Here is a 27073-nt window from a genome sequence, read left to right as displayed (position 1 = left end):
TATGCAGCAAGCTCCACCCGAACAATCGGATGGGAACCGTCCCCGAGTCCTGGGGACCTTGTTCTAAATGGACATTCCTACTTTTCTTGCTAATGCTTACATTGCTGGTCCTGCATCTGAAAAGAGCCTTTTGGACACTTGGCTTGAGGATGGTCTGCACCTATTTATTAGAAAAGGTGCTGTTAGGAAATGGATGGCTTCCTGGGTTCAAACGCTGAGGCTCTGCTGTGTGACCTGGGGCACATCCCTTTCCCTCTCTGGGCCTCAGTTTCCTCATTTGTCACATCACCTTGGATTAGATGGCCCCCCTAGGATGTAGTATTTAGTCATGTACGTTCCTTTTAATACACCTTATATGAGTGAAGGCTTCCTGTAAGCACGGGGCTTGGTGCTGAGGATTGAGCAAGAGGAGGGGGAGTAAGGGCCAGTCCCTGCTGTAGAAAAGCTCAAATTCCCATTCTGACACGTTTTTTGGTCATGCTTTTCCTTCATGCTGACTTACCTTTTCAGAAAATGCCCCCGCTTCCGTTGGAGAATGGAAATTGGCAAGGAGAGAGGGAAAAGGTCCAATTTGCGCCTTTGCTATTTTAGGGGAGGTTGAAATTACAGGCCAGAGTGTACTGATGTGCTCACTGGAGTGACCTCCGTCCTCCAAGACAGGAGAAGACCCAGGTCCTCTGCGTGTTAAGTGGTTTGAGCTCTTAGGCGTGAGGCATTATTACATAAATTCAAGCTCGCTCCAGATCCTTAGTACCCTGAGTTGCCTCAAGGGGGTAATGGCACTGCCTGCGTGTGCAGCCCGGGCGCTCGGGCCGCCGTTGCAACCGGAGCGAGAAGCGCCCGCCCGCACCACCTGTCCCCGCCGGCATTCCAGAGTAGAGGCCGAATTGGCAGCAAGCCGGCCCGGATCAGTCGCCGCCTCAGTCCGCGCGGGCCCTCCTAGGGGTGTGTCTCGCGGATTCAACTCCCAGCCGCTCCTGGACGAGCCCCTAAAGGCTTCTTCCTCTCTGGCGGGAGCCGCGCGCGCCCCTCTCTTCGCGCTGCTGGCCCGAGGCCGCCGCAGGCGGATGCACGACCTCAGGAGACGCTGGGACCTGGGCTCCCTCTGCCGGGCCCTGCTCACCCGGGGCCTGGCCGCCCTGGGCCACTCGCTGAAGCACGTGCTCGGCGCGATCTTCTCCAAGATTTTCGGTCCCCTGGCCAGGTACGTTTTAGGCGAAAGCGGGACTCGCGCTCCCGGGCCAGGGCGCGCGGGAGCCGTGCGGGAAGGGAAGGCAGCCTCGAGGGGAGAGAAAGGCGCAAAGTTCCGGCTGGCCCGCGGCGGCCGGGCTCCGGGGCTCCGGAGGGGCGCGGCGCGCGTTTGGCTACGCTGTGGCTCCCTCCCCGCGCTTCCGCGGGCACCCGTAGCGCAGCGTCTCCGCTAGCAAGTCGGGCTGCCGGCGGACCCCCTTCCCCCAGGGTAACTCCGAACGCCTGGCTCCGAGCTCCCTTGAGGCGTCCCCCAAGGTGGGCAACCCGTTGCGGGCAAGAGCAGGGCTTCGGGGCGCACGGGGAAGGAGCCCGAGAGTCGGGCTAGGCGAGGAGGCGGCGGCGTGCGCGCCAAGGGGACTGGGGGCAGAAGCGCCAGGGAGAGTCCGGCGGGCGAAGCAGGATGGGGATGGGAGTCACGGAGCCACCGAGAGTGGAACAAGACGCGCGGGGGCTCGGACCCGTGGTATGAGTTGAGGAGTGGGGCAACCGGGTCAGGCGGGGTCCCACGGGTACGAAACCCCGCGAAGAGGCTCCGGAGAGCTCTGGCGCTGGGAGAGGGCAGGCGGCCAGCGGGAAGGAGTCGGGGGGAGGGGGGTGTGTGCGGCAGAAGCCACAGCGCTGAGCCTGCCGGGAAGGAAGGAAGCGGGGAAGGGCGCCGCCGCCGCCGCCGCCGCCGCCGCGGTGGAGTACTCGGTGCCGAGGGGAGGGGGAAAGGGGCGCTACGGCGGCGCCAGGGGGAGGGAGGCGGTACGGGCGCACGGCGAGCGCGGGCAGAGCTGCGGGATTGACGTAAGGAGCTTGGGTTTCCCCCAGCGTCGGGAACATGGATGAGAAATCCAACAAGCTGCTGCTGGCTTTGGTGATGCTCTTCCTATTTGCCGTGATCGTCCTCCAATACGTGTGCCCCGGCACAGAATGCCAGCTCCTCCGCCTGCAGGCGTTCAGCTCCCCGATGCCGGACCCGTACCGCTCGGAGGATGAGAGCTCCGCGAGGTTCGTGCCCCGTTACAATTTCAGCCGCGGCGACCTCCTGCGCAAGGTAGACTTCGACATCAAGGGTGATGACCTGATCGTGTTCCTGCACATCCAGAAGACTGGAGGCACCACTTTCGGCCGCCACCTGGTGCGCAACATCCAGCTGGAGCAACCGTGCGAATGTCGCGTGGGTCAGAAGAAATGCACTTGCCACCGGCCGGGTAAGCGGGAGACCTGGCTCTTCTCCAGGTTCTCCACGGGTTGGAGCTGCGGACTGCACGCCGACTGGACCGAGCTCACCAGCTGCGTGCCCGCCGTGGTGGACAGCAAGCGCGACTCCAGGCTGAGACCGTCCAGGTGAGTGCGCGCCCGCGGCGGAGCGGGGCCCTGGGGCGCGGGAGCGGACCCGGGCCGCGGCGGACGGAGGGCCGGGAGGCGCGGCTAGCCGCTGCCGGCGACCCAGGGAGCACCTCGGCGCCCCTGCGGTGGCGCCCCGGCGCGCGCGCTCGTGGCGCTGTGGCGGCTGCAGGAAGCTCGTCCGTTCCGACCTGGGACGGCTCCTCTCTCTGCCCGCGGGTTGGCCTGCTTGGCGGCTGGGAGTGCGCGCTGGGGAAGCGGCCAGGAGGCCCGGGACGAGCGCCCCCCGGCCGCCGCCGGGACAGGGTACAGCACGCAGACTCCGCACTGGAGGGCCCGAAAGAACTATGTTCTGAGTGCAGCGTCCCTGAGCTCCTCCAGCCTTTCGCTTCTTTTCTCCGCACCCAGGTTCCCAAGCCTCGTTTCGCTCTCTCTTCTTTCCCGCTCCCGCATTTCCCCTCCCCCCGCCTTTCCCCTCGCTTCCTCTATTTGCCTTTTTCTCTTTTCGCTTTCTCGTGCTTGGGATCTTGGTCAACTCCTGGCCGCTCGCTCTTTCCTTTTTCCTCCGTTTTCCTCTTTCACTTTGTTTCTCGTTCTTTCTTTAAACCCTTTTTGTTCTTTCTCTTCTTTCCTGACTTTTGTCGCCTCCCTCCTCCTTTCTCTCCACTGGCTCTGCTCTCCCTGGGCGAATGAATGTCCCTCTGCGGCTGTTTGCGGACACCCAGAGAGAGCTCGTGGTACCCAGCTTGCGCCCCGCACTACTGGCTGCACGCCGGGCATCAGCGGCGCTTTGCGAGTGCGAGGGGCACCCCGCGGGTCGAAGGGCAGGTGGAACGCTGCCCCGGATCCCATGTGGGGCTCAGTCTTGAGAAACCTCTCCTGATTTACAAACTCTGAGCCCCGGAGCAGGGCGCCGCCAGCCAACTTTATGAACCCAGGGCTGAATCGGAAAGAGCTGTTTTATGAAAAGCCACTTGCTTTTGAAGCTAGGGCATTTTCCTCCAGCCAGCTGCAATGCCCAGTTGCTGGAGGTCATGGATGCCATAAAGGGGGGAGGAGTAGGAAGGACTCTTTGGGGTGCAGTTGCCCCCAGTCAGGGCTCCCATTCTGCGACTCTCCCTAAAACAGATGTGGGCTGCGGCAGGCAGTCCGGGGAATGGACAAGGAGAGTCTCGTTGACGTGGCCATGCTCTCTGTCTCCCCAGCGAGGTGACCACAAGGGTCCTGGAGGCTGCTGCTGCTACAGAGGCTGCTTCCCTGGGCAGGCTCCCCACTCCCTCCTCTGCCTCCCCAACCCCTCATGGTGAGGGCTACGGCCATATTTTGTTGATGCCTCTTGGAATGCAAGAGCCGGGCAGTTTCTTCTGTCCAGCCCCAGACGAATGGAGCGCTCCGACTTCCTGGTCACCATTGAGATTTAGAGGAAACCTCACCCCCTACTCACTTTCCCTTCCCTCAGTTTACAGTGTCCTTTTTGAATGCTGGAATTCTGGGAGAATCTGTTGAACTTTCATTTCCCTTCCAGCACTAACCGTTTTTTTTTTTTTCCCCGACCTAAGAGAACCTTGACCCTAGGAAGGTTGCTGCCTCAATCTGTTGCGAGAATTGTGTAAGCCATTGTCACCACAAGACTCTGGTGTTTAAGACGTTCCTAAACAGTTTGGCAATATTGAAAACAGTCCCTCCTGCTGATAGAGCCTGTAGGTTTTGTGAGGGGTGGTGATGTAAAAAGCTCTTGAGGGCAAAAATTGAATTCCACAGCCATGGCTGTGGCACAGGAATAAAAATGAAGTCTTGGCCACTGTGGACCCCCTGGCCCTGTTTGGAATTCCTCAGGGCACATGTGCCTTTTAGAATCCTTTTGGACATGTAGGTCAGGGTGTGACAGGATCTGTAGACACACATTATTATTGTGGTCTTGATTGTGTATCTGGTCTTCTGGCAGATTACTTCAGAAATTTACCATATGATAACCAGGCCCCCTCAAGGGGAGGGTTCAGCCTCTTGGACGGCCCCCAATGGAAGCAAAATTATTTGAAATGAAATAAGATTTTCTTGATCATCAAAAAGGTGATACCACAGTGCCATCTAGTCTAGTAAAAGAAGAACCACTTTTTTAAAAAAATATTTATTTTATTTATTTATTTTTGGCTGTGTTGGGTCTTTGTTGCTGTGTGCGGGCTTTCTCTAGTTGCGGCGAGCGGGGGCTACTCTTCGTTGCGGTGCACGGGCTTCTCATTGCGGTGGCTTCTCATCGTGGAGCACGGGCTCTAGGCGCACGGGCTCAGTAGTTGTGGCACGTGGACTCAGTAGTTGTGGCACACGGGCTCAGTAGTTGTGGCTCGCGGGCTTTAGAGCGCAGGCTAAGTAGCTGTGGTGCATGGGCTTAGTTGCTCCGCGGCATGTGGGATCTTCCCGGACCAGGGCTCGAACCTGTGTCCCCTGCATTGGCAGGCGGATTCTTAACCACTGCGCCACCAGGGAAGCCCAGAAGAAAACCCACTTTTTAAAGAGTCAGAATTACTGGATCTTATGGTATTCACCAAAATGAAATAAAATTTGCTAGAGAGGGGCTTCCCTGGTGGCGCAGTGGTTGAGAGTCCGCCTGCCGATGCAGGGGACACGGGTTCGTGCCCCAGTCCGGGAAGATCCCACATGCCGCGGAGCGGCTGGGCCCGTGAGCCATGGCCACTGAGCCTGCGCGTCCGGAGCCTGTGCTCCGCAACGGGAGAGGCCACAGCAGTGAGAGGCCCGCGTACCAATAAAAGAAAAAAAATCTGCTAGAGAAACACATGGTTATCCCAAGGGCATTTCTTTTATTTCCTTAATTCCTACCCACCTCCAGAAATCTTCATCCTGAAGAGTAGTCATAGCCGGAGGGTTCCAGAATTTCCCAGGATGTTGACAAATCCCTGCTTACAGGACCAGTTCTGTGAATTCTGATAATCTGTGTGAGAGAAGGTATGCACAAGTGTGTGACAGTGAGAGAGGGAGAGAGTGTGTGTGTGTGTGTGTGTGTGTTAAAAATTTAGACAGAGGCAGTTGTGCTGGTGGTGATGCGTGAGGCCGAGGAGATGCGAAAGTCAGCCACGAGGAGTTCCTGTGTGGAGCAGGCTTCCATGCCAGCTGCTGGTGGTTCTATGCGCCACTGAGCTGAGCAGAACAGCAGCTCAGTCTGTTTGGCCTGGGAGTTCTGACACCCGGGCCTTCGTTCCAGGCCAGCCATGAACCAGCTGTATGACCTTGGACCAGAGTCTGTCCCAGCCTTGTCTTGTGGAGAATGCATTCCAGTTTCTGATGAGCTTTTCCATCCCTTGTCTCTGGTATGTCTCTGTAAACTTGCACTATGTGTAGGAGTAAGGCAGAGTGGGCGAAAGTCTCCCCATTTGTCCCATGAGACAGAAGCCCAAGGGAGTTGAAGGACTTTCTCAAGGTCATTGGGCTCTTTAGTGACACAGCAGGGACCTTACTCCAGCTGTGGCTGCTTCCACAGCCCTTGCTCTGTTGACTGTGACTGCATGAACAAGGTTTTTAAAATTTTATTTATTTATTTTGTGAAAGCACAGTGAGGTATTTCATGTGAGTCATTACCACAAAATGAACACTCAGTGCATGTTAACTGGTATTGTTATCAACTATATCATCACCGTTTCCAGGCATTTTTACACATGTGTTTGAACAAGTGATTGGACCAGGGTTGCCGCAGCCATTGGGAGAAAAACACATTTCTACCTCCCTGAGGTTTTATGCTCACCAGGAGAAGGTCTTGTGGCTGGGTGGCAAAGGGGCCTCTCATTGCCTAGTCAGAAATCACTGCAAAGCTGAGAAGGATGGGAGGACGCGGGGGACCTGGTGACTCACCGTCAGGAAGAGGCCTCAGCGGCGACAAGGGCCACCTTTTGACTCACAGCCATCCATCCACATTGGTGGGGGGCACACGAGAGGCCACCGTGGCTGCAAGCCAAGACCTGAATTCTGCTCCCACTGCTACATTCGAGATGCTTCCCTGCCTCAGCGGATGGTGAAGTGCTCGAGTGATATGTAACGGCTGAGTGGAAACGGCTGCCATCATGTTGCCTGGAGAGGACAAAGAGAGAGTGCTTGGCTGGCAAAAGGCACAAATTGTTTATTAAGAATCATATTTCTTTTCAAAAAACCTAGCAATTGAATTTCATGCATCTATTGTTTAGGGGCCAGAGAAAGGTCCTGCTCAATCTAGAATTATCAAGACTGTTTTTGAAAATGTATCAAAACATGGTTGCTGACCAGCTCTTCAAACTCCCGAATTCTGCAGGCTTTTCTCAGGCCAAATTCCCTCCGTTTATAGCCAGCTCTAGTGCATCACTGGGTCTGTGGGAGGAACTCAGAACTGGGCACCAAGAAACTGAACCAGCCTCATTCTTCTTCCCCAAGCACTGTGCTGGCTGGCACACTCAGGTGGTGGCTGGCAGCAGGGGAAGGTCAGGTTCCATGGCTACCCAAGTCAAAGAATCTGATCGTCATATTCACGTTGCATCCTAGACGTTTAGTATCTCTACATTTTGCAGCAGTCTTACGGAAGAGTAATTAATCGTCACCTAGAAACCACTAGGCTATCACTGACAGGAAAGGATTACAAGGCATTTACATGGAGCATAGCCTTTTCTCTTTCTTTCTTTTGTCTTCTTTGTGGTCACTCCTTTTTAATACCTGTGGTAAAGGCTTCCTTTTCTTTCCCTTTCTTGTTTAAAGGTGGCTCTTTTCTTTTCTTTTCTTTTCTTTTTTTTTGGCTGTGTGCGGCTTGTGGGATCTTAGTTCCCTGACCAGGGATCGAACCCGGACCCCAGCAGTGAAAGCGCCAAGTCCTAACCGCTGGACCACCAGGGAATTCCCAAGGTGGCTCCATTTTGATAGAGCCGTGTCTTAGCAAGAAGCCCATAGTGCACAAGCCTGCTCATGGCTCACATGCCCACACTCCACTCCTTCCCTCCTCCAGCGAAGCAGGACAACATGACAGGCTTTGGTACAGGGCAAGGCAGCGAGTGAATGGACTGATCCAGGCAGCGATGCCGTCCTTCTGGTCCCTCAGGCTGTAGGCCACTGGATTCTCATAAGGGTAGCTTCCCTTAGCTGGGGATGCTAAGAGGATACTAAGAGCTGTTATTACTCCCCTACCACGTATTTCTCAGGAGAAGGCGAGAAATTCACCATGATAACATCTGTAGAACTTCAGCCGTAGTAGTTAGCATCTTTGCCCAGATGGCAAACGTGTTGCTGGCAACCCAACAAAGCTCGAAGTTCTCAAAGTGGTATAAAAAGCTACTCAGAATTAGATATTCTTAATAGTAATTTTAGATTAGTGCTGTTACATGGCAATAAGAATGTTAGAGCTTGTCTTTTCTAGATATCAGTCATCAACTTAAGTAGCATGAAATGACACTAAAGAATAGTCACCTCTTCCCTCTGTCATTCGTTAAACAAAATTCTGCAAAACTGCCCATTATATTCCAGGGAAGACGTGTCATCTTTGCTCTCACAGAGCTTACAGTAGAACAGAATAATTTGGTGTTTTAGATATTTAATAAAGAAGATGGATTTTGTTTGAAAATGATTTGAATATCAAGAATGTCTTTAAGATGTCATATCTTTACCAGAATATGTTTTAAAAATAGGGCCTTCCCTGGTGGCGCAGTGGTTAAGAGTCTGCCTGCCAATGCAGGGGACACGGGTTCGTGCCCCGGTCCGGGAAGATCCCACGTGCCGCGGAGCGGCTGGGCCCGTGAGCCATGACCGCTGAGCCTGCGCGTCCGGAGCCTGTGCTCCGCAACGGGAGAGGCCACGACAGTGAGAGGCCCGCGTACCGAAAAAAAGAAAAAAATAGAGAAAAGTCCATCTGTTTATATAACAGTTTAGGTCTAATCAGCAAACTCTGTGGAGTAAGTATTATGACCTCTGCCCAGTGCTAGCAGTTGGGGGAGATTAGAGCCTAGACAAATCCAAAAAAGCCAAGGTCACCATCTTTAGCCTCAAGGTCATTAAGATCAGATAGTAAAATGCAGAACTGTGTCATGTATAGGTGGGAGTGGGGGAGTGGGGAGGAACATGTGACTTGGGGCAGGTCCATCCCCCTCTGTAAAAATGGGAGATTTAAAGGAGATGCTTTCTAAGGCCCTTTCCTCTCTAAAGTATGAGGAGCAGGCCAGAAAAAGGAGACATCTGTTTGGAAAGGCTTCTAGGAATACGTGTGTTGTATTTAGAAGAAAGGAGGCATTGTGGGTGGGCGTGGCATCCTCATGGCATTGTGAGGTCAAGTCACCTCACCTAGCCAGGGCTGGCCAGACCTGAGAAAGTTCATGCCTGGGGGAGGGTTAGGGAGCCTCATTGTAGAGATCCTGGAATGGCAACAAGGTGGTTGAACCCCAGTGAGTATGAGAAGCTCTTGCATGGCAGGGATGTAAAAAACATAAAAGTAAATGAAGGCTGTAGTCCAGTTAAAGATACCACCCTGTTTTCCAGTCTGGAGTTGAGGTGGTACCATTGACAAAATGGAGAGGTTGAGAAGGCGATCTGCTGGGGGCTGCGAGGATACCAAGAACTGTGACCGGTCTAAGTTGCCTAGGCTTCTAGTGGCCAAGGCTTGTAAGGAAGTGAGAATGGGGGCTCTGGACAGGTTAGGACTTCGTTGTATATGTAGGAGTCTCTGAATCCAGTTAGTCTGAATTCACAATTGGCATTATTATTTAAATGATAGCTGCAATTCACATGTGGGACTCTCAGCCAGGTAAAAGGCTGTTTGAAGAGAGGAAAAGATCGACAGTTATGATTACATAAAAATGAGAAGTGTTCATCTGTCCAAAAATAGCCAAAATGAAAAGGCATATGGCAAACTGATGAAAATATGCACAACAAATAAAACAGACAAAAGGCTGACATCGTTCCTGGATAAAGAACGTGTACAAATTGATTAGAAAAACAAAGGATATGACCAGACAATTTGCAACAGGGGAACCACAACTAGTTTCCAGACACAGAAAAGCTCTTTAGCCTCACTGGTACTAAAGAAATGCAAATTCAAATAATTATATATAGGAAAACCTTTTTGCCTGTCTAATTAACCTGGATTAAAACAAACAAAAAAAACCTCGGTATACATCACCACCACCACCAAACAAAAAAACATAGTAGCGGGGCTTCCCTAGTGGTACAGTGGTTAAGAATCTGCCTGCCAATGCAGGGGACATGGGTTCGAGCCCTGGTCCGGGAAGATCCCACATGCTGCGGAGCAACTAAGCCCATGCACCACAACTACTGAGCCTGCGCTCTAGAGCCCGCGAGCCACAACTACTGAAGCCCATACGCCTAGAGCCCGTGCTCTGCAACAAGAGAAGCCACCGCAATGAGAAGCCCACGCACCGCAATGAAGAGTAGCCCCCGCTCGCCACAACCAGAGAAAGCCCGTGCGCAGCAACAAAGACCCAATGCAGCCAAAAATAAAATAAAATAAAATAAATTAAAAAAAATAAATGAAGTAGTGGCTGTTATAATAATCATTATTATTAAAAAAAAAAAAGATAGTAGCTAGTGCTGACAAGGGTGTGGTACATACCATCATTCTCATATGTTGTTGGTGGGACTATGTTGGAATAATTCTTCCCGAAATAAAATAGATAATATCAGCAGAGAACATTGAAAATACTTACTTCTTTGACCCATGATTTGTTTGCTGGGATTTTACTGAAAAACAATCCTGTACATGTTTTTCTATGACTCATTCATTTATTTATTTATTTACAGATATTTACTGAATATCTCTTATCACGGTGCTTCCAGGAACCAGGAAGCAGGTAGATGTGGTCCCTGGCTTCATAGAGTGGGAAAGGTAGACGTGAAACAAATAATTCATTACTTAAAATTGTGAGAAGCGCCATGGGGGAAAAGCATAGGGTGATATGAGAATGGTATCTTAGGAGACTACCATTATTTGTTAAGTTATTTGGAACTATTCATGAGTGCAACAAATTGGAAAAATCTGCATCCACATATAGGAGAATGGTTCAAGAAATCTCAGTACGTCCACTTGAGGGATTATTTCAAAACCATTTAAATGTCCTTTTTATAGAAAATTGGTAGTGATTTAATGCTAAGGGAAAAAGAGATAGACAGTTATGGGCCCAGTATGACTACAATTATGTGAGAGAGGGGTTGAGGAGGGAGAGAGGCAAATCATTTTTCCATCCCTCTCAAATCTAAGCATAAAAGGCAAAGAATGGAAGAAAAATACCGAGATATCAATAGATCAATTAGTGACTTATTTTCTTTTCCTGTTTCTCTGAAGGATTTGAATTTCCTATATGAGTATGCGTTACTTTCATAGTAAAAGTAAATATTAACAGTTTTAAAAATGATGCTTTATAATGGCTGTGATAAATTACACAGTCTGCTTCTTGGTTTCTAAAACTGTGGCTGGTTATTTCATTAGCCTCTTGATATTCTGGGAGTCCTTAATGAGGAAAGCAGCCTCAGCTAAATAAACTCACAGACTGAAAGGCAGAGGTGATAAGTCAGGCATCAGCTGTTGATTTTTCTGATGATTGGCTGTTATCATATTCCGAGGAATCCATGAAACTCTTACACCGGTACAGTACAGAGATATTTGAGTGGATTTCTATTGCTTGTGCTCTGTTTAAAAATTAAATGAAACTGGAAATTAATAATGGCACACAGTTGGAAATAAAAGGCTTACTCTGCTCAGCCAGAGCCACCCAAGATAGCCTGGATTTTGAATCTTCGTGAGCCTCTTTTCAAATGAACTGACACCAGAGCTAATGGTCTGGCTGGAAGAGCAAAGTCTTGGGGTTGGAGAAGGGCTGTAGTTCTAAACGTCCACAGCCGAGAGCTTAGATCAGTTAGTGCATGTGTTGCCCTCATCCAGGAGAGAAGGGGAGTGTATGCTGCTGGAGCAGCCTCCCCCCAGAGCAGTTTCACTTCATAATAACATTGCCCCTGGTTAACTGTAAATTGACTAGAACACTTCATTCCTCAACTGCTCTGGGTATCTGAGGGGCCACTAAATACAGTAAGGTTCAGAATCTTATTGTTGAGACTCCATGGAGACTACATTCTAGGTACAAGTTACTTTGACAGCGTAAAGAATGTGCTTCACACTTGGAAAGCTAATACCAACATTCTGCGCCAAATAAGATGAGATATTTATTTATTTTCCCCCCTATATATTTTAAATTTTTATTTATTTATTTATTTGACTGCACCAGGCCTTAGTTGCGGCATGCATGCGGGATCTAGTTCCCTGGTCAGGGATTGAACCTGAGCCCCCTGCATTGGGAGCGCAGAGTCTTAGCCACTGGACCACCGGAGAAGTCCCAAGATGAGATATTTAGTCACCGAGTTTAGAGAAAGTAAGGATATGCATGGGAATGTTCCTTCTTCCATTAAAGTGTAATGAAGAATCCAATTAATGGTATATGTCTTCTAATACAAAGTCATTGTAAGCTTAGAGAAATATTTGTCTAAACTTTAGTAAAATATTTATTGGCAGAAGAGCTTTCCTAGCTTTGCTAGGTATTGGACTTCGCAGATTATTCAGTTGGTCTTATTGCGTCCCATTTGTTATTTCTGCTATTTTGCCTCTAAGAACAGTGTTGAAGACTTTGACACATTTCAGAGCATTACACTAAATAAATCTGTCTTGCACATTCCACTGTGCTTTTTCTGGAATATTATAAATATTCAAATATAGTCACACATGCAAATTCAAAATAAAATTCAATACATGCAAATTCGGCATAAATTCCATATTTATAACTTAGCGATAGTTTTGAACTTGTTATCCTATGATATAAATGTATCAAATATGAGCTCATGGGAATTACCAATAAATATATTTTTCTGATTAAACTGTGGGTTCTTTTTTAGTTACAATTTAAGCTTCAATTCTGGGATATATTATAAGAGAATAATTTGCACTTCATTTACTCTGAATTGTCAAGAATCATGTTCTTTCCCGATGTAAATGTCTGCAAAAAGGACTTCTTATTCACTGTGCTTGCTTTTTGAATTTTACCAGCAGGGATGCCCTGTGAGCCTTAGAGAATTGGTATTTTTCTTGTGAAGAGTATAGTTCTTTTTTTTAATAAATTTATTTATTTATGAATGTATTTTTGGCTGTGTTGGGTCTTCGTTGCTGCGCACGGGCTTTCTCTAGTTGCAGCGAGTGGGGGCTACTCTTCATTGCAGTGCGCGGGCTTCTCATTGCTGTGGCTTCTCTTGCTGCGGAGCATAGGCTCTAGGTGTGTGGGCTTCAGTAGTTGTGGCACGCGGGCTCAGTAGTTGCGTCTCGCGGGCTTTAGAGCACAGGCTAAGTAGCTGTGGTGCACGGGCTTAGTTGCTCTGCAGCATGTGGGATCTTCCCAGACCAAGGCTTGAACCTGTGTCCCCTGCATCGGCAGGCAGATACTTAACCACTGCGCCACCAGGGAAGTCCCAGTGAAGAGTTAGTTCTAATGAATCACTTCCATGCACTTTTCTGAAGGAATACAGAGCAATTGAAACGTGTGCAATGCATTGGTTTACATCAAATGGATTAGGCTTGTGTGTGCTATTCCTTGCATTAATTGACTTTTTCCCATAACTGTATAGTATCAACTCAGATTCATTCATGGAGATCATTGGACTTTTGCTAACTTCCTACAGGAGAGTAAATGCAAGCAAAGAGTGTTTCAAAATTGACTAGAGTGACCAGGTTACAGCCAGGAAACATGGAGGTACTTTTAAAAGGCCCATTGATCTTGGCAACCAACTCCTCAGTTATTACAATGAATAGAAGTTGACTAAACTCACCAGTTGAAAGACATAGATTATCACAACCGATGAAAATACAAAATCTAGCTATATGCTGTGTATGAGAGACAAAGCTAAAACATTAGGACACGGATAGGATTGGAATAGATATACTATGCAAATACTAACCAGAAAAAAGCTGATGTAGCTAAATTAACTAAGGCAAAGCCTTTTTGGGGGATAAAGAGGATCACTGAATAATGATAAAATGTTCAATTCTTCAGGTAACAATTCTAAGCCTGTATGCACTTAATACCATAGTTTTGAAATATATAAAGCAAAAATTGACAGAGCTATAAGGAGAAATTGTAAAATCTACCAACTGATTTCAGAAATTGATAGATGAAATGAACAAAAAATGAGTAAGGGTACAGAGGATTTGAGCAACATGGTTAACAAACTCAATATAGGAGACCAGCATCCATTTAGAAGAATACACATTCTTCTCAAGCACATATGGAACATTTTTGAAAATAGACCATATACTAAGCCATAAAGTTGGTCTGGAAAAACTTCAGTGAGAAAATATAGACCATTCTGACTATGCAGTGCTTAAGAAAGAACAAGGGATCAAGCCATACCTGAGTGCACGAGAAGGATCATTAGTAGTCTGATATATTTGGAAGTATTGTGAATCCTTCACCGACCACATCAAGCTTGTTAATTCACACGCAAGAGTGAAGAACTCCATGTTAGTATCTATATAACGTACATCAACGATTCAGCACCTAGCATATAATATGTGCTACAAAAATTATGACTATGATTATTATTCAAATTTTGCTATCATTACCCATTTGGGGAACCTTTGCATCTTCAGAGAACTATAAAGATATTTGCATTTGGCAAATTACGTAGCAGTAATGGAAGAACTTGTCCTTTGTGAAAAAAATCTCTGTCACATGTAAAATACTCAGACAGTTCTCCAAGGTTCGTTTGGGTGAACATTCACAAGGCTCTTTCACACAAACATACAGATATCCAGCAAACTCATAAAAATACACCAAATCGAACTTTAGAAAAATCATATCTAAGGTATATATATGCACACACATACACAGTGTTTGTAACATCTACACTACACATATTATCTGTACGGGGGTTTGCAAACTTCCAATCAAATCTTGTCTCCACCTATTTTTGTAAATAAAGTTTTATTGGAACACAACCAAAGAAAAAGTGAAGAACTCCAAGACTTAGGCAAAGAGAAGTGCTGTAAAGTGATGGTTTGACCCATGTAGCTTGGCCTGACTTTCCATGAAGATGTATTAGTGTTTTGGGATACCTACTGAGCCAGGTGCTATGCCAAGGGCATAGCATATATTTTTCTCATTTAATCCTCGAAATAACTCTCTGAGGTAGATGTGTAAAAAACCCATTTAAAGAGGAGAAAACAGATAATTGGATGAGATATATAACCTGCCCAAATATACACAGCCAGTCCGTATTGGAGTTGGCATTTAAAACCAACTGGGCCACATGGCGTGTCTGATATGTTATAATGTCTACTAAATTCTCAGACAAATCTCCAAAAGCCCTTACCATCCATCCTTTGTTAATTTATTGTTTTTATTGACGTATAGTTGATTTACAATGTGTTAGTTTCTGGTGTATAGCAAAGTGATTCAGTTTCATACACACACACACACATACACATATAAATATTCTTTTTCAGATTCTTTTCCATTACAGTTTATTACAAAATATTGAATCTGGTTCCCCGTGCTATACAGTAGGTCCTTGTTGTTTATCTATTTTATATATAGTAGTGTGTATCTGCTAAGCCTAAACTCTTAATTTATCCCTCCCCCCACCCCTTTCCCTGTTGGTAACCATAAGTTTGTTTTCTGTGTCTGAGTCTGTTTCTGTTTCGTAAATAAGCTCATTTGTATCATTTTTTTAGGTTCCACATATAAGTGATATCATATAATTTTTGTCTTTGTCTGACTTATTTCACTTAGTATGGTAATCTCTAGGTCCATCCATGTTGCTGCAAATGGCATTATTTCATTTTTTTGTGGCTAATATTCCATTGTACCACATCTTTGTCCATTCATTTGTTGATGGACATTTAGGTTGCTTCCATGTCTTGGCTATTGTAAATAGTGCTGCTGTGAACATAGGAGTGCATGTGTCTTTTCTTTTCTTAATTTAAAAAAAATTTTAAAATAATTTTATTTATTTATTTTTAGCTGCATCGGGTCTTTTGTTGCTGTTCATGGGCTTTCTCTAGTTGCGGCGAGCGGGGGCCACTCTTCGCTGTGGCGCACAGGCTTCTTGTTGCAGTGGCCTCTCTTGTTGCAGAGCATGGGCTCCAGGCACATGGGCTTCAGTAGTTGTGGTGCACGGGCTCAGTAATTGTGGCTCGCGGGCTCTAGAGCACAGGCTCAGCAGTTGTGACGCAGGGGCCCAGTTGCTCTATGGCATGTGGGATCCTCCTGGACCAGGGCTCGAACCCATGTCCCCTGCACTGGCAGGCGGACTCCCAACCACTGCACCACCAGGGAAGCCTGCATGTGTCTTTTCAAATTAGGCTTTTCTCTGGATATATGCCCAGGAGTGGGATTGCTGAATCATATGGTAACTCTATTTTTAGGTTGTTAAAGAGCCTCCATACTGGTCTCCATAGTAAAAGCCTTTACCCTCTCTTTTGGCTATGTGTCTATACAAACTAAGTGGAATGGAGACCTGCAGTGACTATCTGGAAATATCAGGATCCAACATGTTAACTGATTTTTTAAAAGCACGTTTTAAAATGTTTAATAAAAATTACTCTCTAGGGACTTCCCTGGTGGTCCAGTGGTTAAGACTCCATGCTTCCAATGCAGGGGCCATGGGTTCGATCCCTGGTCAGGGAACTAAGATCCCATATGCTGTGTGGCATGGCCAAAAAATTAAAAAAAAAATCACTCTCTAAAGGTAAATTCTGCAGCTCTTCTTTTCCCCTCTTAAACAAGGATTTAGATATCCAAGATACTGTAAATGCTTTCAACAATGATTTACACAGAAGAATTATGTTTTAGGGGGAAGAAAAGAAAGGAGTTACGTTAGAGGAAAGATTTGGCGTTTTTTTTCCAGATAAGGAAAATGAAGACCTCAACTGTATTTTAATTTATGCCCCATGTGGGCCTAAAATGTGGTGCACCCACTTCACAAGATTTGTAAGAGGCCGAAGCATCTTACTCCTTCTGGAATGTTGGCAGTTGCCTTATTAGCAATGTCAGTTGCACTGCTATGACCTGGCCTGTTTCTATAAATGACCATTGCTTTTTTTGCTCCCTTTGGTCTGTGTAGACACAGCCTTTGGAGGGCATTGTGAATGAGTTCAGCCAGGGCATCTCACATAATCTCGCGTTATGAGGAGCCAGTGAAATAAAGCTTTCTCTCAAATTCAAGTGAGGCGTCCCAGAGAAAATGAATATTGAAGCCTGCTCTTATGCCAGGGGCTTATCATGAAGATAATAGAAGTGCCTTATTACTGAAATAACCAAGTGAGAGTAGCAAATTCCCATAGGAGTGACTATTCTCTCTCCTTTGGAAGAGGCAGCTTTAGAAAAGAGCCATTTAAATCTAAAAAAGATGTATATACATATATGGATATATGTATATGCATAACTGATTCAATTTGCTGTATAGCAGAAATTAACACATTGTAAATCAACTATACGCCAATGAAAAATTTTTTAAAATTACAAAATAAAAATTAAAAAAGAAAAGAGCCATTTGAGAGAATGTGGAAATTAGCATGGGCCTACCAGGCTGGCAGACATAGTGCGGGCAGCAAAGAAATTAGGTTGAAGGCATGGAAGGATGGTAAAAAGATGCCCAATACAACCAGAGGAGTTTGACCTGGGGATGATGGTCACCTCAGCAGATGCCTCACGGCTGAGACTTTGCTACGTAGAAGATTAACTCCCACAACATCTTGAAGGTTGAAAAACCGTTTGAGCCTATTTGCCATATACACTAGAGGCAAACATATTTATTATTTTTGTGATTGGTTCTGCTGAAAGTGGTTCAGTACGTTCTATGACTGTAATAGGCCAACTAAAACTTATTAAAGCAGTGTCTTTTAAAAAAAATAAATTTATTTATTTAATTTATTTATTTTTGGCTGTGTTGGGTCTTTGCTGCTGTGTGCAGGCTTTCTCTAGTTGCAGCGAGAGGGGGCTACTCTTTGTTGTGGTGCGTGGGCTTCTCATTGTGGTGGCTTCTCTTGTTGCGGAGCACGGGCTCTAGGCGTGTGGGCTTCAGTATTTGTGGCTCGCGGGCTCTAGAGCACAGGCTCAGTAGTTGTGACGCACGGGCTTAGTTGCTCCACGGCATGTGGGGTCTTCCCGGACCAGGGCTCGAACCTGTGTCGCCTGCATTGGCAGGTGGATTCTTAATCACTGCACCACCAGGGAAGCCCTAAAGCAGTGTTGAAATGAGGCATATAGGTGTGAATGATGCGTAGTAGGTTATTTATGAAAAATTACTTCAATAAAAATTTTAATGGACATGCAGAAATGATTTTATGCATAAACACACTATGAGATTAATGAAAGATAATTAGACTAATAGGAGAATATGGAGCCGAAGAACAGTATTTAAAAAACATTTTGCATTGCTGGACAAAAAGGTCTGTGTGTATGTCTCCTTTTACATAAGGATCCAGGCTTAGTGTCTCTACTCTCAATTTGTTCTTTGAGACTTGGAAGCAAAGCAAAAGAAAAAAAAAGTATCATTTTAGCATTAGTATAGCATTTTACAATCTTCTGGCAGCTTTTGTATTTATCGCCATATGGGTGTACGTTAAATCTGCATCTCCCTCTCATTTATATGTTTATGAAGTTATAAAGATATACACATGTGCACACAAAATAATTAAGCAAGTGATATGTGTTTGACAATGTTTGGTGACTTAATGCCAATTAGAGAGGTTTAAAAAAAAAACCTTGCTTTTCTAATCCAGTTGTTTGCATGCTTTTTGGTTTATGCACTTAAGGACAAAATCCATTTAAAGCGCTGCAATTAGCATACATGCAGCTTGGAGTGGGACTTCTATTTATTCCAGATGGCCTTGAAAAATTATTATTGAGGAGCTTAGAGACCTGGAAGTCACAAGATCCATTAGGATGAGACTAAAATCACACTTTTTCGTTTCCAACAGTTTCTCCTGTTCAGGAGGGGGTATACTTTTGACTTGGGGGGAGCTGAAGGTATGTGGCTTGCCTAGGCTGTTGAATGCAGCCAAATTAGCTCAGCTCATCCCTCAATGAGGGAGTCCTGTGTTTGCAGGCACCTTGCCTAACCCTGTTGTAGGAAAGTGGCTCATCGTTTTTAGAGTTCAGAAGAATGCTCAGTTAAAGGCTGCATACAGGATTTGTATGCATGGAAGTTAGCAGTTACACTGATGACCTCTGCTCTTTGAAAAAATACGGTTGGATTGGAATGAGCAAGATTGTGATGCTCCCCATTGAACGTCATGTTTGTTTTGCTTTTGAACCATAGTGATGAAACCATTATTCATAGTAGGAAGGTTCTGGTTCCAGGATCAAGGGACTGGGTGTGGGGTCTCAGATTGTGACCTTTGGCTGGGAACATCTCTAGAGAATGTCACAGAGGTCAGATTTCCATTCCTACAGCAAAGAAGGGACCACAAACATCCAGCTCTTGTGGTTTGCTGAGGTCTGAGTCCAGGATGCAACTCTTTCTGGTTAATAGAGAGGAGCTCTTGTCTGCAAGGAGCCTGCTAAGATGGAGATATCCAAGTGCCAGAAAGCCTGAGGTCTGCACAGCTGTATCACCTGGCTTTTGGTTACACACCTTGGTGGTCTCTGAATTTAGCTTAGTACAAGAAACCTGAAGGAAAAAAACAGCTGTTCTCCCAGAACTTCAAGCACGTAGAAATAGTGAAGAAATAGGAGTTTCGATTGAAATGTCAGAAGCTAAAGTTGGGTCTGAGAAAGAGAAATACCACTGGGAAAAAAGGTAAACTCCTGCCATAATTAAATGACAGATTGCTTCTTAGTGACTCTGACCTTGCCCTCCCAGGTAGAGCTTTGGGGACAGCGTATCCACATCTGCTTCAGGGCCCTAGAGGGAGGCAGTGGTCTCCTGCAAACTGTCAGCTTTAATAGTGAGCACCTTAGGTCTCTGGGCCACTACTGGCTTTCAGTTTGGAATTCTGGGGTACCATGGTCCTGCTGGATTAGGAGTGAGAGCTAGTTTGGGGTTCCTCCTATGATTCGCATAATTCAGAGATTCATCCAAGCTGTTGCTTATAGCAATAGTTCATTCTTTTTTATTGCTACAGAGTAATCCATGGTAAGTATGTACCACAGTTTGTTTAACCATTCAGCTGTTGAGGGACATCTGGACTGATTCTAGTTTTTGGCTGTTAAGAATAAAGCTGCTATGAACATTCCTGTATAGGCTTTTGTGGGACGCTAAGTGTTCATTTCTCGAGGATAAATGCTCAAGAATGCGGTTGCTGGGACGTTTGGTGATCACATGTTTAGTTTTATAAGAAACTGCCAAGCTGTTTTCCAGAGTGACAGTGTATCATTTCGCATTCCCACCAGCAATGTATGAGTGATCCCATTTCTCCTCATCCTTTCCAGCATTTGGTGTTGTCATTCTTTTTTTATTGTAGCCATTCTGATAGAGGTGTAGTAATATCTCATCGTGGTTTTAATTTCCCTTTCCCTGATGGCTAATGATGTTCAACATCCTTTCACATGCTTATTAGCCATCTGTAGGTCCTCTGTGGTAGTAGGTCATTTGCCCATTTTCTGATGGGATTCTTTGTTTTTTTTTTTGAACTGTTGAGTTTGAGTGTTACTTACATATTCTGTATTTCCTCCTGGCTCATTGCTTGCCTTTTCAACATTTTCCCATGGTATTTGACAGAGCAAAATTTCTAATGTTTTTTTAAATTTAAATTTATTTATTTATTATTTTTGGCTGTGTTGGGTCTTCGTTGCTGTGTGCCAGCTTTCTCTAGTTGCAGCGAGCAGATGCTACTCTGTTGTGTGCAGGCTTCTCATTGCGGTGGCTTCTCTTGTTGTGGAGCATGGGCTCTAGGCGCACGAGCTCAGTAGTTGTGGCTCGTGGGCTCTAGAGCGCAAGCTTGGTAGTTGTGGTGCACAGGCTTAGCTGCTCTGCATCATGTGGGATCTTCCCGGACCAGGGCTCGAATCCATGTCCCCTGCATTGGCAGGCGGATTTTTAACCACTGCACCACCAGGGAAGACCAAAATTTCTAATTTTGAAGAGCTCCACCAGTCTTTCAGTTTTTTAAAATTTATTTATTTATTTATTTTTGGCTGTGTTAGGTCTTTGTTGCTGTGTGCAGGCTTTCCCTAGTTGTGGCGAGTGGGGGCTACTCTTCATTGTGGTGCGCGGGCTTCTCATTGTGGTGGTTTCTCTTGTTGTGGAGCATGGGCTCTAGGCATGCGGGCTTCAGTAGTTGTGGCTCGTGGGCTCTAGAGCGCAGACTCAGTAGTTGTGGCGCACAGGCTTAGTTGCTCCGTGGCATGTGGGATCTTCCTGGACCAGGACTCGAACCCATGTCCCCTGCATTAGCAGGCGGATGCTTATCTACTGCACCACCAGGGAAGTCCCAGTCTATCAGTTTTTCCTCTCATGGATCATGATTTAGTGTCAAGAATTAATTGGCTAACATGAAAAGATGCTCCACATTGCTAATTATTAGAGAAATGCAAATCAGAACTACAATGAGGTATCACATCACACTGGTCAGAATGGCCATCATCAAAAAGTCTACAAATAATAAATGCTGGAGAGGGTGTGGAGAAAAGGGAACCCTCCTACACTGTTGGTGGGAATGTAAACTGGTGCAGCCACTATGGAGAACATTATGGAGGTTCCTTAAAAAACCAAAAATAGAGTTGCCATATGATCCAGCAGTCCCACTCTGGGGCATATATCTGGAGAAAACTCTTAATTCGAAAAGGTACATGCAACTCCTATGTTCACAGCAGCATTATTTACAGTTGCCAAGACATGGAAGCATCTAAATTTCCATCTACAGATGAATGGATAAAGAAGATATGATATATATATATATATATATACACACACCTATACATACATATACACACACAATGGAATATTACTCAGCCATCAAAAAGAATGAAAAATGCCATTTGCAGCAACATGGATGGACCTAGAGATTATCATACTAAGTGAAGTAAGTCAGACAGAGAAAGACAAATATCATATGACATAATTTATATGTAGAATCTAAAATATGATAAAAATGAAATTATTTACAAAACAGAAACAAACTCACAGACATAGAAAACAAACTTATGTTTACCAAAGGGGAAAGGGTGCGGGGGAGGGATAAATTAGGAGTTTGGGATTAGCAGATACAAACTACTATATGCAAAACAGATAAATAACAGGGTCCTACTGTATAGCACAGGGAACTATATTCAATATCCTATAATAAACCATAATGGAAAAGAATATGAAAAAGAATATATATATATATATGTAACTGAATCACTTTGCTGTATACCAGAAATTAGCACAATAGTATAAATCAACTATACTTCAATTTAACAAAAGAATTGGGACTTCCCTCGTGGGGCAGTGCTGAAGAATCTGCCTGCAAATGCAGGGGACACGGGTTCAAGCACTGGTCTGGGAAGATCCCACAAGCTCCAGAGCAACTAAGCCCATGCACCACAACTACTGAGCCTGTGCTCTAGAGACTGTGAGCCACAAGTACTGAGCCCACATGCCACAGCTACTGAAGCCCACGTGCCTAGATCCCGTGCCCTGCAACAAGAGAAGCCACCGCAAGGAGAAGCCCACGCACCGCAATGAAGACTAACCCCTGCTTGCCACAACCAGAGAAAGCCCGTGTGCAGCAATGAAGACCCAATGCAGCCATAAATTAATTAATTAATTAAAAGAATTAATTGCCTAGCCCTAGATCTTGGAAATTTTCTTCTATGTTTTATCTAAAAGTTTTACAGTTTTAACTTTTATTACGTCTATGATACTTTTTATGTTATTTTCTTATTTAGACACACTCCACACTGTAATATTCACCCTTTTAAAGTGTACAGTACAGTGGCTTTTACTGTATTCACAAAGTTGTGCAATCATCGCCACTGTCAAATTCCAAAAAAGTTTTCATGACTCTAAAAAGAAATCCAAAACCATTACCAGTCACTGCCCATTCACACCCAGCTATCTTACGGGTGTGAAGTGGTACCTTACTGTGGTTTTCCTTTGCATTTTCCTGAGGAGTAATGGTGTTGAGCATCTTTTCATGTGCTTATTGCCCATTTGAATGTCTTCTTTGATTCAGATCCTTGCCATTTTTAATTGTTATTTTTTCTTTTTAGTATTAAGTGTTCTGTGTACATTCTAGATACAAGTCCTTTATTGTATTTATACTTTGCAAATACTTTTCTCCCATTCAGTGGGTTGCTTCTTCACTTTCTTCATGATGTTCATTGAAGCACAAAAATTTTAAATTTTCATGAAATCCAATTTAACTGTCTTTTCTTTTGTCTCTCATAAATGCTTTGCCTAACCTAAGATCACAAAGATTTACTCCTGTATCTTCCTCTAAGAGTTTCATAGTTTTATCTCTTACATTAAAGTTCATGATCTATTTTGAGTTATTTTTTGTGCGTATTGTAAGAAGGGGGTCCAACATCATTCTTTTCTATGTAGATATCAGTTGTCCCAGAATCATTTGTTGAAAATACTTTTCCCTTTATTAAATTGGTACCTTTGTTGAAAATCAGTTGACCATAAATATATGCACTTATTTTTGGATTCTTTTTTTTTTTGCGGTACGCGGGCCTCTCACTGTTGTGGCCTCTCCCTTTGTGGAGCACAGGCTCTGGACGCGCAGGCTCAGCAGCCATGACTCATGGGCCCAGCCGCTCCGCGGCATGTGGGATCTTCCCGGACCGGGGCATGAACCCATGTCCCCTGCATCGGCAGGCGGACTCTCAACCACTGCGCCACCAGGGAAGCCCTACTTTTGGATTCTTAATTCTATTTTATTAATCTATATGTCTGTCTTTATGAAACACCACATAGTCTTTGACTACTATTGCTTTGTAGTTAGTTTTGAAATCAGGAAGTGTGACTCTTCCAATGTTTATTCTTCTTTCTCTAGAATGTTTTGGCTATTCTGGGTACCGTGACTTTCAGTGTGAATTTTAAAATCAGCTTATCAATATCTGCAAAGAAACCAACTAGGATTTTGTTAGGGATTGTGTTGAATCTGTAGATCAGTTTGGGGTAATATTACCATCTGAACAATATTCAGCCTTTCATCATTAAACATGATGTTATGTCTGGGATTTTTCCTAGATGCCTTTTATCAGATTGAGGAAGTTCTTCTTCATTCCTAGCTTGGTAAGGGTTTATTATTATTATTTTTTATCAATGAATGGGTGTAAGATTTAGTCAAATGATTTTTCTCTATTGAGATAATCATAGTATTTTTCCCCCTTTATTCTTTTGATATGGTGTTTTATATTAACTAACTCTTTGATGTTAAGCCAACCTTGCATTCTGGGGATAAATCCCACTTTGTCATGGTGAAGTGTCCTTTTTATATGTTGCTGGATTGGGTTTTCTAGTGTTTTCTTGAGGATTTATGTATCTGTATTCATTAGGGATATTGGTCTGTAGTTTTCTTTTCTTGTGATGTGTTTTTCTGGTTTTAGTATTCGGGTAATACTGACCTCATAGCATGCGTTGAGAAGTGTTCTTGCCTCTTCTGTTCTTTGGAATAGTATGTGAAACTTGGTATTAATATTTTGGTAGAATTCACTAGAGAAACACTTTGGGCCTGGGATTTTCTTTGTGGTAAGTTTTAAAATTATTTATTCAATGAATTTAATTTTTTAATAGTTTGATTCAGATATTCTTTCTCTTTTTGAGTTAATTTCAATAGTTTGTGTCTTTCTAGGAATTTGTCCATTTTGTCTAAATTATCCGGTTTGTTGGAATACAGTTGTTCATAGTATTCCCTGGTAATCTATTTTAGTTTTAAAGGATGGTATTAGTAGGCTTCCCTGGTGGTGCAGTGGTTAAGAATCCGCCTGCCAATGCAGGGGACACGGGTTTGAACCCTCGTCCGAGAAGATCCCACCTGCTGCGGAGCAACTAAGCCCGTGTGCCACAACTGCTGAGCCCGCACTCTAGAGCCCCTGAGCCACAACTACTGAGCCCATGTGCCACAGCTACTGAAGCCTGTGTACCTAGGGCTTGTGCTCTGCAACAAGAGAAGTTACCGCCATGAGAAGCCCATGCACCACAATGAAGAGTAGCCCCCACTCGCTGCAACTAGAGAAAGCCTGCTCACAGCAACGAAGGCCCAATGCAGCCAAAAAAATAATAAAAAAATAAGTAAATAAAATTTAAAAAAAGGATGGTATCAGTGTCCCCTCTTTCTGTTTTGATTTTAGTAATTGAGTCTTTTCTCTTATTTTCTTGATCAGTCTGGGTTAATATTTGTCAATTTTGGTTGATCTTTATAGAGAACCAACTTTTGGTTTCATTGATTTTCTTTCTTCTTAACTCTCAATTCCCACTGTAGTCTATAATATTTCTTTTCTTCGCTTGCTTGAGGTTTTATGTGTTCTTTATTTTCAAGTGTTTTGCAGTAGAAAGTTAGGTTATTGAATTAAGATCTTTCTTTTTTTAAAAAAAAATATAAGCGTTTACTTTGTAAACGCTGTAAAAAAATAGAGCATTTACTTTGTCTATAATTTCCTCTAAGCACTGCTTTAGCTGCATCCTATAAGTTTTGGTACATTTTTATTTATTTATTTATTTATTTATTTATGACTGCATTAAGTCTTTGTTGCTGCACGGGCTTTCTCTAGTTGTGTCGAGCAGGTTCACTGCGGTGGGCGAGCTTCTCATTGCAGTGGCTTCTCTTGTTGTGGAGCACGGTCTCTAGGCACGTGGGCTTCAGTAGTTGTGGCTCTTGGGCTCTAGAGTGCAGGCTCAGTAGTTGTGGTGCACAAGGGCTTAGTTGCTCCACGGCATGTGGGATCTTCCTGGACCGGGGCACGAACCTGTGTCCCCTGCATTGGCAGGCGGATTCTTAACCACTGTGCCACCAGGGAAGTCCCTGGTATGTTTTGTTTCGTTTAAATTTATCTCAAAGATTTGCTAATTTCCCTCGTTCTTTCTTCTCTTAACCATTGATTATTTAAGAGTTCATTGTTTGATTTCCACATATTTGTGAATTTCTGAATTTCCTTCTTTACATTATTTATAATTTTATTCCATTGTAGTCAGAGAACATATGTTGTATGATTCATTCCTTTTAAATATATTGAGGAGTATTCCATATCCTAACATATGGTCTGTCCTGGAGAATGTTCTGTGTGCATTTGAGAAGACTGTATTCTGCTGTTGGTGGTGAAGTGTTCTATAGATATCTGCTAAATCTTGTTGGTTTATTGTACTGTTTAAGTCTTCTATTTCCTTGTTGATCCTTTTCTGGTTGTTCTATCCATTACTGAAATTGGGATACTGACGTCTCCAACTATTATTATTGAATTTTCTATTGCTCCCTTAAATTCTGGCAGTTTCTGCTTCATGTGTTTTTGGGCTCTGTTGTTAGCTGCATGTATATTTGTGATTGTTATATTTTCCTAATGCATTATTCCTTTCGTCACTATAAAAGTTCCCTTTTTATCTCTAGTAACGTTTATTAAAGTCTGTTTTCTCTGATGTTGGCATAGGCATTCCATATTTCTTATGGGTTTTGTTTCCATGATATATCTTTTCTCCTCCCTTTTTACTTAGATTATTTCTTTTTTTTTTTTACATCTTTATTGGAGTATGATTGCTCCACAATGGTGTGTTAGTTTCTGCTCCATAACAAAGTGAATCAGCCATACATATACACGTGTTCCCGTATCTCTTCCCTCTTGCGTGTAATGTGTGTTTCTTGTGGATAACTATAGTTGGATCTTGTTTTTTAAAAAATCCATCTGACAGTCTATGCGTTTTGATTGGAATGTTTCACCCATTCATATTATTGATAGCTTGACTCAAGTCTGTAACATGATTTATTTTTTTTTAATTTATTTATTTTATTTTTGGCTGCATTGGGTCTTTGTTGCTGCACATGGGCTTTCTCCAGTTGTGGCGAGCGGGGGCTACTGTTCGTTGTGGTGCTCTGGCTTGTCACTGCGGTGGCTTCTCTTGTTGCAGAACACAGACTCTAGGCACGTGGGCTTCAGTAGCTGTGGCATGTGGGCTCTGTAGTTTTGGCGCATGGGCTTAGTTGCTCTGCAGCAGGTGGGATCTTCCCAGACCAGGGCTCGAACCCATGTCCCCTGCATTGGCAGGTGGATTCTTAACCGCTGCACCACCAGGGAAGCCCAACATGACCTATTTTGACTAAGTTGGAATCTTTCCCATTAACTAATTCATTCAGTATGTACTGAGTACCTACTATGTGCCAGACACTGTGTCAGGTCTTGGGATTACAGAGCTGGCAGTGCCATAGGCATCGACTTTGGAAAGTTCTCAGACTACTGTGGGGAGGTAAATAAACAAATAGGGTGATCAGTGCTATAATAAAGGGGAGCACAGGTTGCTGTGATGATGGAGAGAAGGGCGTCTCAAACGAGGAAAGACTCTG

At 44.6% G+C, this 27073-nt stretch overlaps 1 protein-coding gene across 3 annotated transcripts in view; it reads left to right on the top strand.

Moving 5' to 3' along the window:
• Nucleotides 1–776: 776 nt before the first annotated feature.
• Nucleotides 777–27073, top strand: part of HS6ST2 (heparan sulfate 6-O-sulfotransferase 2) — a gene marked incomplete at both ends in the record, with an annotated part of 288942 nt that continues 262645 nt past the window's right edge. For all 3 annotated transcript variants that reach the window (XM_082680662.1, XM_082680661.1, XM_082680660.1), the window contains 2 exons: nucleotides 777–1204; nucleotides 2065–2583. In XM_082680662.1, coding sequence (XP_082536788.1) covers nucleotides 777–1204; nucleotides 2065–2583 — 947 coding nt within the window. The remainder of the gene's footprint in view (nucleotides 1205–2064; nucleotides 2584–27073) is intronic.

Source organism: Grampus griseus (assembly GCF_964374135.1).
Source record: "Grampus griseus genome assembly, chromosome: X".
Classification (NCBI taxonomy): domain Eukaryota; kingdom Metazoa; phylum Chordata; class Mammalia; order Artiodactyla; family Delphinidae; genus Grampus; species Grampus griseus.
Note: the sequence above shows the minus strand (reverse complement) of the source record. Positions and strands in the feature narration are given on the sequence as shown.